Below are 16,454 nucleotides of genomic sequence, written 5' to 3'. Positions count from 1 at the left end.
GAACATTTCAAGCATATACAAAAGGAAAGAAAATATTATCACTATCACCCATCTTTTTTTTTTTTTTTCTTTTTGTACTAGAGCTTTAACCCAGGGGCACTTTAGTACTGAGTCACATGCTACCCCTTTTTATTTTTATTTTGAAATGGGTTCTCACTTAATTGCTTAGGGTTTGACTAAGTAGTTAAGACTGGCCTTGAACTTGCAATCCTCTTGCCTCAGCCTCCTAAGTCCTCAGGATTATAGGAGTGTTCCATTGTGCCTGACTCGCAAATTTATCTTAACCACTTTGAATATATACAGCCAATCTGAGTTCATACATTTGCTCAACCCCAATTTTTATTGATTCCCCCCCCATCATTTTTTTCTTTTTTCTTTTTTTTTTTTTGTGTGTGTGTGATGCTGGGGATTGAACCCAGGTCTCCTTAGATCATTTTAAAGCAAATCCTAAACACAATTATTGTTGTTTCATACATTCATTGTTTAGATTTATAGCTACACATTTACTGCAATATTTGTTCACCATTCTTTTTGTACCTCAGCCTAACTGGAAACATTTTTCTTTTGTCTGAAATGTAAATATTACAGTATTATCCAGTGCAACTCTTAGCAATAAAGTTTCTCATTCTTTGTGAAAATGTTTTTATCTTGTGCACATTATGGAAGACTAATGCAGAGCGCAAGTTGACAGTTATTTTTTTTCCTGAGTGTTTTGAAAATAATACAGTGTCTTTTGGCTCCTGTTGTTGCTGTTGAGAAATAAACAAGTCTAATTTCTGTTTCTTTCTGGATAATCTCATTAGCTACTTAAAGACTATCTTTTGGTATTCTGTAATTTTACTTAACAAATAAAAGTTTGTCATAAATAATTGAAGAATAGTAATTTCAAGTGATTAACTTTAAATTTCTTAACATTCAGTTTTTACATGGTGAATAGTGTTCTTTAAACAGTTAAGTATGTAAGGGAATACTTGCTATTTAAGAAGACCCTATGGCAGATCTTTTTGGAGTACACAGTTTGTAATTTGTCTGCTTTAAAACTTTCTTCTTAAGATCTTATATATGAAACTTGATGTAAACAGGCATAACGTACTTTATCTTTGTACAGCACTATTGGAGATAATTATGAAAAATGGAAGCACTGCTGGAAATAGCCCTCATTGCCGAAAACCATCAGGTGCTGGTGATCAGAGCAAACCCAATTGCACAAAGGACAGCATATCTGGTAGTGGTGAAAGTGGAAAAGGCTATACCAAAGACCAAATAGATGGAGTTCTCAGGTAGGAATATGATTTATGTCTCAATTTATAATTGATACCAGTGTAATTTTTTGATGTTCCAACAGAACAAAGGAATTAACTCCAGTGTTTTTTGCTTCATATCCTTATGAAATTAGTCTGTAAAGTTTTCAGCTTTATGGAAGGTTCCATCTTTTAAATTAACTGTGTTACAAAGCTGCTTCAGACTTTTTTTTTTTTTTTTAAGGAAAACTGTTTCAATTTTTTACACAGTACATTGTTGAGGTCATGATACTGAAAGAAGATGAAGAGTTGTTTGGTCTTACATATATATAAATGCAGTAGGAGAATTTCATATGAGGAAAATTGAGAGCAATATCAACAGCTTTCAGTTTCATACATATATTAATGAAGGATTTTTTTCTATTTATATTTTTTCAAGGCTGTCTTCAAATATGTGCAACCACCATAATGTCTTCTTCTTTTAATATTTTTTTCTTACTTAGATTATTCTATCTCTGTTTTATTTTTACCTCATGATACACTTCTATGAAAAGCAGAAGAATTAGGTAGAGTTGAAAAATTATGAACTGAGGTTTGGAGATCTGGTCTTACTGATTTTATAAATAAGGCAAAGTTTTCAGGTAGTAAAAAGAACGCAGAATAATAGACTGTTTTGTTTCCTGCTACAACTTAAAGGAAGTTGTGTTGATATTGTGTCAAGGTTACTTTCCTAGGGAAACTAAAGTTTAAAGATGATTGAATCCAAACAGTGATTAATCAGATAGTTCTCTGTAGAGTGAATTATAGCATAACTTAAGTGAATAGTAGTTAAAACTAGTTAGATTAAGTCCTTTCCTTTTGCCATTTCCTATTTCTCTTTTTTAAATTTTTCTTCCTCTCTTATCCTTTTTTTCCTCCTTTTATACTCCTTTTTTTCTCATTTGTTTACTTACCGTAATTAGTAATTGAAGTATATTTGAGATGCAAGCTTTATTTATTAAGGAAAGTGATTTGTCACCATGCCTTATAAATCAAATAACAATGTGTTTGTATTTTGTTTTTTTTAATCTATATTTAAATATAAAGCTGGATTATAATATTTTATCTGGATGTGGTCATAAGGAAAGAAGGACCCCCTAGTCATGGTAAAGCCATGATAAAGGGTATTTGATTTGTATGCACTTTGAGAATATCCATAATGCTGCACTTTTCTAACTGTAGTACTGTGTCAGACATGGCTGAATAAGTGAGATAAGTAAATAAGTAAGAGACTGACCAGCTTTTGGATTTTTTTCAGAAAAGCTTTAGGAAAGCAGTGTGATGAAACATTCCTGGAAACCACATCCTAAAACAAATTGTATTTTCTTTTACTTTATGTTGGTAGAGCATATTCTCCATGAAGGATCCAGAATAAAGTTAATGCATATTATGCAATTTTTTTTTTTGGTTTTATTATTTTCCCGTCCTAGAATATAGAATTATCTACATGTTTGAAAGTTTCATGAGAAAACTGTAGTTCAAAGTTTTGGGGAATAAATAATCTTCTAAATCTGTTGTTAGTTTTAAAAATCTTTATTTCTTCATCTCTTCTACCCTAATGTCAGAGGGTGGGAGTAGCCCAAGGTGTGATAGAAATAAGTAAGGAAGAGATATTTTATACCTTTGTTTCAGTATTGATTGATTTTATATGTGTATGTTTCTCCTAAATCCAAAGGTCTTGGTTTTAGGTGGGGCTAGGTACATCCTGAGATTAGAAGAATAAAAGATGATGGTGGGTGTAGATATACTCTGTGTGTTATCAGAGTTGGAAGACAGACATAAAATATTGAGGGAGTTTTTGTCTGATGGCTTATATTCTGTTTTCTAAGAGTTAGAAGAGAGAGGTTGAAAGCTTGAGCGGTGTAGTAGAAGTATGAGATGTATGCAAAGAAGAAAGCAAAGGGAATGGAAAGATTGCTGATTTATCATTGAAGGTGCAGACACTTTGAGGCCATGAATTCCTCATAGGTAGTAAAATTAGTTTAGTATTATATCTGTATTAGAGATTTATTCTCTAACTCAATAATTTTATTATATTCTTTTATTTAACAAATATGTGTTTTTTCCCTTTAGGACTGATGTGGTTGGAACATTCTTTTAGGAGTATCCCAGGCTTACTCAAAATATTTAAGTCAGTATCTTACTTAAGAGTTGCTTTGCTAGGGGAGTGAAGGGAGGGGAGGGGATTTGGGGATAGGAAGGATAGTAGAATGAAACAGATATTATTACCTTATGTACATATATGACTGCATGATCAATGTGATTCTACAACATGTACCATCAGAAAAATGAGAAATTATACCCCATTAATGTATGATATATCAAAGTGCATAAATGCTTTCTACTGTCATGTATAACTAATTAAAACAAATTTTAAAAATTTATAAAGTAAAAAAAAGTTGTTTTGCTGAATCATGTAGTACTTATTCATTGTGTTAGTTTTCATAAGCGTTGCTTTAGTGAGGAACAGAAAAGCAAACACATGCTGTATGGTTTTGTGTTTTGTTTTACCTATACACAGGGGATTTTTCTCACAAAAGCATGTTACCTTGTTGGTGAGTACGATTGTGCAAATAAGTTGCTCAGTGACAATTTGACTCAATAGGGAGAAGCCATGCAATAATACTGTATTCATTGCATAAGTAAGAGCTACCTTATAGTAAGATTGAAGAAAAATTTTATAACTTAGTTAACTAGTATACTGTGAAATTAACCTCTATTTGTTGTTTTTGAGTCAAAATATTAAAAAATAATTGAAAGTATCATGGATCTTATTTGAACAAGCTATTAATATAATTGAAAAAGACCATCTTTATTTAAAAGTATAAGATTAGCATGAAATCATTAATAGAGCTATTATATTTATCTAAGAACATTTCTGTACAACTCTTAATTTAGTAGAATTATAGGGATTTGAATTTTAAGATTTGGCTTAAGCTCTATTTCTTTAAATGAAAAGAAAATAAGTCATTTTGCTAAACTTGTAAAAGAAATAATCCTTTGTCTCAGAAATAAGTATTTCCTCCAACATCAGTTAAATTTGGAGCCTATTTAAATAATCAGGTATAACACATAAAAAAAGAGAATTGAAAGATGACCCTCCTTTCTCACTCACATAAAGGCTGGACTAGACATACTTTTCTCATTATTAATCTCCATGCAGATCTTTTTGGCCTTGTGCAATATTCCCTTCCAAAATAGGTAATGGGTTGTCCCTGTGTTTCACTTTTTTTATGTTATAAAGAAAAGAGGTTTATTTTGGTTTATGGTTCTGGTTCAAGGTTGAGAGGCTGTATCTATTGATGGCCTTCTTGCTGGCGTAGTCCCAAAGCAGCACGGGGCATCATGTGGCAAAAGACAGAGCATGCATGTGTGAGTTACCCCTTTTTAATTTATTTTTTATTCTTTGGTAAGGTTGAAGAAGGTTCTAATCTTTCAGAAAAGAGCAGACTGTGAAAATTGTGACAAATACATATAGATGGTGAGAAAGATCATGATGAACAACACTAAGAAAGTAGATATGTGAATGGTAATTCTTATTCAGATGTGAAAAAATAGGTGAATGAAGTGTACTGGGAGCATTGTTTGAAATACATAGTCGTCATCTTGTCCATTAGCGACTTTACATCTTTGTTCTGGCTTCTCAAGAATTTTTCTTCCAATATGTCATGAAAAATTAACAGCAGGAAAGATATGGTGGAGCTGGATACAGCTAAGAATTAGTGAAATAATTGTTTTTCCTGTGTAGACTTTCTCTCTTGTCAAGTCTTAGGTTTATGAGGTATATCTAGAACACTGAGAATTATATTCTATTTTTTCCTATACAATCTATCAACCCTTTCCCCAGTTGGCTTTTTCCATTGCTTAACCTTTTGTGCTTAGGAACTATCAACAAAACAATTTTAGAGTGTTAATCTGGAATATAATTAAACTTCTTATATATTCAAGTCAAATTGTAATGGCTTTAGGATTTTTCAGTGTTTATCACTATCTTTTCTGCATTCAGGTAGTTCTGCTGTATTCTTAGCTCTATTTCTTATTGCACAGTCTGCTTGTAACTGCTTCTTCTCTATTCCAAATTGACTCTGTTGGCAGCTACATTTCACTATAGCATTCATCACCATTTCTGTTCTTTTTACCCGTCCATTCCATCTGAGCATCCTTCCATCCCTCCATCCATCCTGTCTGTCCAATCATCCAACACATATAGAGAACAAGACATAATCGCTGCCTTTAAAAGAGCCTCTATTCTAGAAGAGTAGTCAGAAAAGTAAACAGGCAATACATTGTGGTAATTGTTGGGATAAAACTAAATTTAGAGGGCTTTGGAAGCATTTAAGAGAGGCACCAAACCTCTAAGTATTTAGGTTTATTCAGTGTTTATCAGTATCTTGGGAAAAAAGAATTAAACTGAGGTCTGAAGAAGTTGTACAAACTAAACAAGAAAAAAGTAGGGCTGGGTGAGACAGGAGGATTGCAAGTTTGAGGCTAGTTCAGGCAATAAAGTGAGACCCTGTCTCAAAATAAAAAGGACTGGGAATGTAGCTCAGTAGCTGAGTGCTTGCCTGACATTCCTGAGGCCCTGGATTCAGTAATAAATTGCCAAAACAAAGGCAGAGATGGAGCATTCCGGCCATCAAGAAAGAATATTTGTAAATATCTAGGAGGGAAGAGAGTCTGCTTAAGTAATGATTATAAGAAGGAAGTGGAAAGGGAGAGGAGAGTCACTGTGGAGTCTGAAGGGGCTCTTTTGTCTTTTTTATTCTGGTTCTGAGACAGCAAGATTTTAAAATCAAACAAACAGAGTCATTATTTGTGAAGCTTCTCCAATTACCCTCTTTAAAATAGCAAGGTTAGCCGGTTTGGCAGTACATGCCTGTAATCCCAGCTACTCCAGAGGCTGAAGTAGGAGGATCACAAGTTCAAAGCCAGCCTTAGCAATTTAGCCAGGACCTAAGCAACTGAGTGAGGCCCTATCTCAAAATAGAAACAAAGGTCTGGGGGATGTTGCTCAGTGGTAAAGCACCCCTGGGTTCAATCCCCAGTACCAACAATAAAATACCATAGCAAGTTTACCCCTTTGTTTTATATTACTCTTTACCCCTTCATTTTTCTCCAAATGTTTATCACAATATGATATACTTTATATTTTACTTATGTATTTATTTCTTGCATATCCTCTCCCATTTCTAATGTTAATGAGACTAGAGACTTTTTTTTGGACTGGTTTATTCACCATTGTAGCATCTGAAACAGTGCCTAGCTAAAAGTAAATGGTCAGTAAATTTTTGTTAAAGAAATAAATCCTTATGCTCATCTATTACTTGGCTGTGTGACTTTAGACAACTTATTCAACCACTCAAAGCCTTGATTTCCTCATTGGCAAAATAGGAATAGTAGGGGCTGGGGTTGTGGCTCAGCGGTAGAGCACTCACCTAGCACGTGAGAGGCCTTGGGTTCAATCCTCAGCACCACATAAAAATAAGTAAAATAAAGGTATTGTATCCCAACTACAACTAAAAAAAAAATAAATATTTTTTAAAAATAGGAATAGTAATAATAAATGAAGTAATTTGTATAAAATAATCAGCACAATAAAACTCCTTTAATTCTTTGTATGAAATCTTTGTGACCAAATAGTTTGGAACTTAGAATTATTCATCTTTTAGAAAATTAATGATAATTATAGACATTATATAACAGCAGGATCTGAAACAGCAGCCCATATACCATATACAAGTAGCAACACTTTGACAGCAAAACATGCAACTCTTCACCCAAATTGGATAAATGAAGACTGAATTATGCATCACATTAATTTTAGGTTAGATTTTTGCCTCTAAAAGAAATTCAAGTCAGGTTTTAAAATAAATTTTCAAGCTTTATGGACATAGATATTAGGTAACCATGGATGTAGGTATTAGGGTGAGTGCCACCCTCCTCTCTTTATTTCCTGTTAAATAGTTGCTAAACATATCTAAGAAAATGAGTCTCCAGAGGTGAGGATTTCTGTTTTGTTTACTAATGTATTTCAAGTGCCTAGAACATTGGGGCATAGTTGCTATTCAATTAAGTATGATTGACTGAATAGAAGAAGTGTTGTGTTTTTGAAGTAAAACTGACTTGTGTTTATATTTTAAGTATCTAAAGTAGAAAAAAATAGAATTTTAATTTTTATTAATTTTATAAAGAAGGTGGTATAACAGATTCTTGTTGGTGTGTTTATAAAAATTTTATACATTTCTATGCTCTTATATATAATGCCTTCTCCCACTCATCCCCCTCCTGCCCCTTGCCAACACCTCAGTTCATATAACAGAGAATGAATGCTTTCATTATTAAAGGAGAGCTAAGGCTCATTCACTTAAAAAAAAATATCTGAGAACCTTCCATGTAACAAGCACTGTGATGGCAAGTAGTTTAGTAGTTAATTAAAAAGATGAGCCTTGTGTCTTTTCTGAGTCAGTCTTTGAAGTTCTTTTGTTACCTGTGACCAATTATGCCTCAGATTATTTTACCCATTACTACTACTGTCAAGACATACATACATGGAACACAACTAAAGTTGCAAAGTACAAAAAATTTTGAAACTGTACCATGTCTCTTTTGATGTTGGCGATTGAACTCAGAGCCTCACACATGCTGTGTACACTCTACCACTGATCTGCAACTCCGGATGTGTGATAATGCTGGCATACCAAGGTACTTAACAGTCTTACTCCATTCAGAGTATTCTTTTTCAGCTATTAATGTACTTTAAGTACTCTAGGCTTAAGTCTATTTCATCTTTCAGGTATACACTATGTAAATCATCTTTAGGAGTGTGCTCATCACAGTGGAAATGAAGTGTAACAAACAATTTTTTAGTCCCTTGTTGTATTTTATCTACAAAAGCCCCAGTGTCTTCTTCATAGAGTTTCAGATAAATTCTCATTAGCATAATCATGCTGAATTAATGTACCTTCAGGAATAAACCATAGGATACTTCTTTGATTTACATACCTAAACTGTTGCACCGATACTTCATTAGATCTACATTATGCAATAACAAAATTCTTGGAAAGTAATGTATATTTATTTTTAGCTTTGACATACTTTTGGGCAGTTTTGGATTTTTTTTTTAATCCATCGAAATGTACTATAAATTGTTCTTACTCTTCCATTTTAGTTACAATGAATGTGCTGTCCTTCATCTACAGTTATCTCTTTAGTTGTGATAAATTGCACTAAGGACATTCTCATGGATCATTCTCCTTAGACTGAGAAGAGATTGGAGGAATGGTCTATGACCAGTCAAGAGAATGAAGCAAACCAACCCTTAAAGGGATAAGCCATCATTAGATTTTGAGAAAACAATTCACAGATAGTTCTTTATACTATTTTAATAAATTGAAAATTAGAGATATTATATGACATTCTTCCTTGAAATTTACATTGTAATACACTTTCTTGTTTACAGCATTAACAAATGTAAAAATTACTATGAAGTACTTGGAGTTACAAAAGATGCTGGTGATGAAGATTTGAAAAAAGCTTATAGAAAGCTTGCTTTGAAGTTTCATCCAGACAAAAACCATGCACCTGGAGCAACAGATGCTTTTAAAAGTAAAGTAAACTTTTTAAAGCAACTTTACTAAGCTTTTTTAGATTTTACTTGACAGTGTTTCAGAATATTAAATTCTGCTTTTGGACTGGTGCGTTTAGAAATCAGCATAAGCATGGGTCTGCAAACCCTTTAAAACTTTAGTATCAACTTATTTCATGTAGAGTCAAACAAGTGCAGATTTGGCTTCACAAAAGCTACGTGCCAGTTTTGACATAGTCCAAAGTAACTTTTTTAGGTATCCATGCATGCTTTCTAGTTTACTGTGAATAAGTAGAGTGATATTTTGCATGCACTTTTAGCATATTGCCATCTGGTTCTAAAGTCAACTAAAAGCAAAATGTAGTTTTGAGTTTTTGCTATAGACTGTCTAGAATTCAGGTGTTGGTTAGAAAAGCTCTCTCTCTAGTATTCTTATATTTCTATTAAACCCGGCCACTTTTGCAGTCTTTGTATGTAGTTCTGATGTGATTTTCTTCTACTTTTTAAAAACTGGTTTCTTTTCTCCTTCCTACAATTCATTTTTTCTTTATTTTATTTCTCAATATTCTTTCAGGTTCTTTTTTGTTTTTTGGTCAATTTGGTAAATAGTGTCAGCACTATTTTATAATTTTGTGTTTTGTTACAACTTATTTGTAGTTCACTAATAATTTATAGTAAAAATGCTTAAATTTGTGATTTTTTGTGTGAATTTGAGGTGTTAGAATAGGTGTATTATGTTTTCAATAAAATGATGGGGCGTTAGAATAATAGAAAGGAGGTAATCTTTTTTTAGTGTTTTGAAAAGGTGGAAGACTCAATTGATCTTTCATAAAAATACTATGAAAATTGTTTACAAAATAGTTTTATTTCTTGGAGGAAGTTGCCAAGAAAATACATTTGGGAATTACTAATGTGTTCCAATAAAAGCACTGCCAAAGTGGTGCTGGTGAAAGTAAAATACCACAGTGACAGGGAGAGCCTTCTCAGTTTGTTTCCTTAAATTAAAAGTGGCATGTTGAAAGTACAGGAAAAGTTCCTTTATTCAGAAACATTAACAATCATACTTCTGTCAGTTACCTAAAGAATGGATCCAGAAAATAGGGCTGTTATTTTCTGTCTTGCAAATATAGACCTTACGTTATTAAACAGAAATAACACAGATAATAGCACTTGGGTTAATTTCTCATTCAACAGTACAAAAAGTTGGGAAATTTTTGGTAAAATTTTCAAGTAGAATAAATATTTAATTTGTTTTATTGCAGGTGCATAATTTTTACAAAGAATTTTAAATTTTAGTAAACAAAATGTATTTCACATATATAGCAGTTAACCAGAAAAATCACTGACATCTTTAAATAATTTATTATCATGTTACCCCCAATTTAAAAGTTCCACATTATAAAAGCATTTAATTTTAAAATCTTAAAAATATTTGACAATGGATTATTTGCATGTTTGTGATCTGCTAGGTGATATCAGTATTAATTCTTCATTAATGTTAAGAACATTAAATATTTTATTTCTCCCACTTCTAAATTGAAGTCATATTAGCATTATGGTCTTTGACTAATACTAAGTGTATGCACCTATATTTCTACAACTGGAGTTGCATTTTAAAGAGATGAACTGCATAAATGTCATTCCACAAAGCCACCTAGATTTTCAGTGGGCTGTTTTTGTTTGTTTGTTTTTAATTTGTGTTTTACAGTATTGGTAATGAAACCCAGGGCCTAAAGCACACTAGTCACTAAGTTGCTGAGGTTGGCCTTGAACTTGGCAATCCTCCTGTTTTAGCCTTCTCAGTAGTAGGGATTACAGTCATGTACTACTACATCCAGTTCAACAGGATTTTGCAAAGGTGGTTGTGCTTAGGAGTGGTGTCTTTCAGAGTTTTAATGCTCTGTTTTGCAAAATGAGAAACTTATCAACATGCTGAAAGGTGATTTATCTCTAGGGGAGAGGTTTACATTATTCAATACACAAGAGATTATCTGTAAGCCAGCATGCCAATTTATTAGTCCCAAAGAGGATCAGAATTGGGAATTGGCTGATAAGTAGAAACTAGATAGAAAACCCAAGTTGTAATCCATAGATGCATGGGTTAGCAGATATAGTTTGAACATCATTCAGCTAGTATCATCATACAGAAATGACAGGTTTCGTTAATTTAGCACAAAGGATTTTTGTCATTACTTTCTGAATCATCTTACTTCATTTGATCTTAACTTGCTGTTGGAATATCGAACTGTTCTATCTCTCTTTTTTTTTTAATATTTATTTTTTAGTTTTCGGCGGTCACAACATCTTTGTTTGTATGTGGTGCTGAGGATCGAACCCGGGCCGCACGCATGCCAGGCGAGCGCGCTACCGCTTGAGCCACATCCCCAGCCCAAACTGTTCTTTCTATAAGTAGAGGCAATATGCATTTCTTTTATATGAAAGTTAAAGTGTAGATTGATAGCTTTTGGAAAGATTATTTTATAAAAAATGGAAACCACTTGATTTGCGTCTTCTCCAAGAACAGGAAGAAGTAATTGATTAAGGGAATTAAAATAGATGTTTCATTTGTATGTTTTTGTGAAGCTTTGAAAATAAAAGATTTCTCAAGGTAAGTGTACTATATGTGGCTGTTTGATCATTCCAGTTAGGATTGTAAGTTTTCAAAAGCAGCAAAGATTTTATTTACATATAGAGTGATTTTCACAATATATCTAAATATATTCAGTTTTTTTATATTACCTTTCTCGCTGACATAGATGCCATTAAAACATGCTTAGGCTTAGGACATAGCTCGGTAATAGAATGCTTGCTTAGCATGTGCAAAACCCTGAGTTCGATCTTCAGCACTGCCAACACAAACAAAAAGACAACCAGTTTATATTATCTCTGACTCTCAAGTATTTCAGAGATTATTTGAATAGTACCTCTGCCTATTAGCATCTATGTGAACTCAGTAACAGGGCATTAATTGCTTAAGTGCTTTCTTGAAAAATATTTATGAATCAGGTGCTGTTGCTTGTATTAGGTCTTGAGTTTAATAATATCTAGAAAAAATAACATGGCAGTGAACTGCTTGGGTGTTTATTTCTTTTTTGTCCCTTGTATTCCAGGTTGGGTGTTGGAGGATCAGGTAACCCCCAAACACCAATGAGCATAGACTAAAAAAAAGCCCTGTAAAAGTTGTGTTGTTGTTCCGCCAAATGACCAGGAAAGGGACAGCCAAGTAAGAAAAATAATAGTAACTCCATAGCACACAAATCTGACCCTAATCTAATCCATAATGGCCAAAGCTAAGTAGAGACCCCAGACCACCCACCATCTCCATGCTGTAATGAGATGCTCTAACACCCACTCCCCCTGCAGGGGTGGTGACAGACAGATGAGTTGAGAGCTTGGAATTTCACCTGTACTAGGCAGTAAGAAAAGCTCCCACCTTTTTCACTCTTCCCATTCTTTCCTCACAGTGTTAGTAGAGATAACTTAGGGGATTCAGGACTTCTGCCCTTACCTAGAGATTCAATGGTGATCATTGTCCTTCCCACAGGGGTGGTATTAGATGTGGCCTAGTGGATTGCTAGGACTTTCCCCACCATCTAGAGGTAACAAAGCCATATACTTATGGTATCACTGAAGTACATAGAGAGCAGTAATGAGGCAGCCTTTCTCTTCCTAATCAGGTAGACATAAGTAGAGTCTTCATGGGAAACTGGAAATTCCAGCTCCACTCAGCAGTAATGAGGGGCTCCCCCATGCCCTGCTTGGATTGTCATCAGAGTCCAAGAGGGAAGCCTGAACTACTATTTCTACTTGAAAGTAATGAGATCATGTTCCCACCTACTCTCCCAGAGTGCTGTCAGAGGAATACAGTTAAAACACAAAGTTTAAATTAGACCCGGAATCTCATAATAGCCAATATAAATATTTCAACTGAAAGTCACTTGTTATTCCAAGAACCAGGATCTCAAGAAAAAGTTAATCAAGAGATACCTACATGAAGATGACAGAAAAGTTATAACTGCTAAGTAAGGATTTTTTTAAACATTTATTTTTTAGTTATAGGTGGACACAATATCTTTTATTTTTATGTGGTGCTGAGGATCGAACACGGTGCCTCATGCATGGTAGGCGAGTACTCTACCTCTGAGCCACAACCCCAGCCCCCCCGGTAAGGATTTCAAAGTAACATTTCACTGAGCAATTACAAATAAGCCAGAAACAAGCAAAAAATAAATAATCTCAACAAAGAAAGAAGAAAATGGAATATTACAATTAAATAAAAACTATCAGTAATTGAAATAACCACAATAGGATGGATAGAGGAAAGAACTGATGAGCTAGAAAATGGAAAAATGGAAATTATCCAATCTGAACAACAAAGAATACACTGGGGGAAAAAAAGACACAGCCTCATAGACAGATAAAAGTATATAAAATAAATGTAAACAAGATATATAAGACAATTGTGTTACAAAGGGGAAAAGATGAAGTGAAGAGAAATAAGGGTTCTATACTTCTAAGTAATAAAATCATTATGTTATGTGTATAATGCCCAAAGCAACCATTAAAGAGCTGTTTAGAAGAAAAACACTCAGAAAACACTAGAGACAAATCAAAATGGAATTCTAAAAAATGGTAACTCACAGGAACTAAGGAAAAAGAAAACAGAAGAAAAGCCAAAAAGTGAGTGACAGACATAAGGCTTAATTACCAGTAATTTCCTTAAATGTAAATAATCTAAATGTACCTATTAAAAGATAAATTAGTGGGCTGGGATATAGCTCAGTTGGTAAAGTGCTTGCCTTCATGTACATGGGTTCAATCCCTAACACCACCCAAAAAAAAAAAAAAAAAAGATTAGCAGGGTGAATTAAGAAAACACAAGGTCACTAAATATTGTCTGTAAGAAAATCTCTTTGTTCATAATAGTAAAGAGATTGAAAAAGATATGTAAATATTAAAGTAGAAGTTAGTATATTCTTTATTTTTCCCCCCAGTATAAGAGTGTTTTGCCACTGAGCTGCATCCTTATCCCTTTTATTTTTATTTTGAGACAGGGTCTCCCTAAGTTGCGCAGGCTGGCCTCCAACTTGCAGTCCTCTTGCCACAGCCTCCAATTAACTGGGATTATAGTATATGCACTATGGATATTAAGGAGTTTTTATAGAGTAAAAAAATTACCAGAGGTGTACATTATATGATGATAAAAGCATGAATCTACCAAAAAGACATTATAATATGAATGTGTATACACTAAGAAACGAAGCTGCAAAATATGTAAAGCCAAAACTCATAGAACTAGAAGGACAAATAGATAAATTCACAGTTACAGTTGGAGACTTCAACCCCTTTCTATCAACAGAACAATTAGATAGAACAATTAGACAGTGATCAGTAAGGCTATAGAATAACTAAACATGACCATCACCCAACAACATCTAATCGGTATTTACAGAACACTATCCAACAATATCAGAGTACATATTCTTTTCAGGTACCCATGGAATATAAACCAACATACACCATTTCCTGGGTCATATTAAACCTTCACAGCCAGGTACAGTAGTGAATACCTGCAATGCTAGCAACTTGGAAGGCTGAGGAAAAAAGATCACAAATTTGAGGTCAGGTTTAGTACCTTAGTTGACACCACGAGCAACTTAGCAAGACCTTATCTCAAAGTGAAAAAAAAAAAAAGGCTGGGGATGTAGCTCAGTGGTAAAGTGCCCCTGGTTCAGTCCCATACATATATTTAACAAAAGAAAAAAGAAGAAGAAAATAAATCTTAACTGATAAAATATTGAAATCACGAACACATTGTATGTCCACAGTGGAATCAAAGAAAAATCAGTTAACAAAATAAGAAGATGTCTAATCATTTGAAAACTGAACAGTGTACTTCTAAATAACTTGTGGGTCAAAGAGGAAGTCTCAAAGGAAAATTGAACTAAATAAATTGAACTAAATAAAAATACAAATACCAGAATTTGAGAGGATCAGCTAAAGCAATGCTAAGAGGAAATTTATATGCAAAATTTATATATTAGAAAATGCTAAATGTATATATTAGAAAAGATGAACAGTCTCAAATCAATTCTTTGTTTCTACCTCACAGAATTAAAAAAATAAAAGCAAAATAAACCCAAAGCAAGAAAAAGAAAGGAAGTAAGAATGGGAATCAATAAAATTGGAAACAAAATAACTATAGTGAAAACCAGTAGTGTAAAAGGTAATTTCTTGAAAAGATCAATAAAATTGACATACTGACAGAAAAAAAGAGGCTAGAAGTGACCACCATCAGAAATGCTGTCAGAAACATGAATATCGCCACAGACTCTGCAGACATCTAAAGGATAATAAGAGTAATATACTTCTACATATACAAACTTGCATGTTAGATGTGGTGGATCAGTTCTATAAAGAATAAAAAATAATAACAACTGAAATAGAAAATGTGAATAATCCTATAGAAGTTTTCAGTAAATTAAATTTATAAGACTTCTAAAAAAGAAATCTTTAGGCTCAGATGCTTTTATTAGAAAATTCTACCTAATTTTTAGAGAATAATTAAAAGTAATTCTACATATTTTCTCTCAGAATATAGGAGAAAATATTTCTCAATTCATTTGACAAAATATTTTACCTTGCTATCAAAACCTGTCAAAGACACTACAAAAGAAGAAATTTACAGACTAATCTCATTTATACAATAAGCCCAAATATGCTTATTAAAATACTGCAATATTAAAAAAGAACTATACACTACGACACCAAGTGGGGTTTATTCTAAGGTTGCAAATTTTGTTCACTATATGAACATTAATGTAATCTAGCAGGTAGGAATGTAGCTAAGTGGTAGAGTGCTTACCTAAAATGTATAAGACCTTGGGTTCAATCCCCAGTACCACCAAAATAATAATGATAATAGTAATAATAGCAGAGGGGTGGGAGGGGAAGGGAGGAAGCATGGGGTAATTAATGATGGTGGAATGTGATGATCATTATTATCCCAAGTACATGTATGAAGACACGAATTGGTGTGAGTATACTATGTATACAACCAGAGATGAAAAATTGAGCTCTAAATGTGTAATAAGAATTGTAATGCATTTCGCTATTATATATAAATTTAAAAAATTAATAAAATCGCTGTGTAAATGGGCTAAAGAAAGAAGAAAAAACCCTACAATTATATCATTCGTTGCAGTAAAATTATTTGAAAAATTTTAGCACCCATTCATGACAAAAACTGTCAGAAAAGTAGGAATAGAAGGGGGCTACCTCAATTTAATAAAGACTAATTCCTGAACATCTATAGCTGACATATTTAGTGATGGAAAAATGTGCCCTCTTACTATTCATATTCAATTTAAGTGTTGGGATTTCTAGCCATTGCATTAAGATATGAAGAAGAAATAAGAGGATTACAGATTAGATATAGTAAGAGAGAAAATTGTAACTATTTACAAGAAATCTACAGAAAACCCCCCTAATAAAAGTGAATTTCAGGGCTGCGGATATAGCTCAGTTGGTAGAGTGCATGCATTAAGGCCCTGGGTTCAATCCCCAGTACCAAAAAAAAAAAAAAAAAG

The 16,454-nt window shown here is 33.3% G+C and overlaps 1 protein-coding gene across 7 annotated transcripts in view; it reads left to right on the top strand.

Annotated features, from left to right (window-relative positions):
- Dnajb14 (DnaJ heat shock protein family (Hsp40) member B14) overlaps positions 1–16,454 on the top strand; it is a 42,534-nt gene that overhangs the window by 13,370 nt on the left and 12,710 nt on the right. For 2 of the 7 annotated variants that reach the window (XM_015484592.2, XM_015484591.2), the window contains exons 2-3: positions 1,109–1,280; positions 8,740–8,885. In XM_015484592.2, the coding sequence (XP_015340078.1) occupies positions 1,109–1,280; positions 8,740–8,885 (318 nt within the window). Of the gene's footprint in view, positions 1–1,108; positions 1,281–3,353; positions 3,397–4,561; positions 4,653–8,739; positions 8,886–16,454 lie in introns of those variants that run through there. The other 5 variants (XR_007351377.1, XM_048813660.1, XM_048813661.1 and 2 more) reach the window with 5 other exon arrangements.

This window comes from Marmota marmota, unplaced genomic scaffold, assembly GCF_001458135.2.
Source record: "Marmota marmota marmota unplaced genomic scaffold, marMar, whole genome shotgun sequence".
Lineage (NCBI taxonomy): Eukaryota > Metazoa > Chordata > Mammalia > Rodentia > Sciuridae > Marmota > Marmota marmota.
Note: the sequence above shows the minus strand (reverse complement) of the source record. Positions and strands in the feature narration are given on the sequence as shown.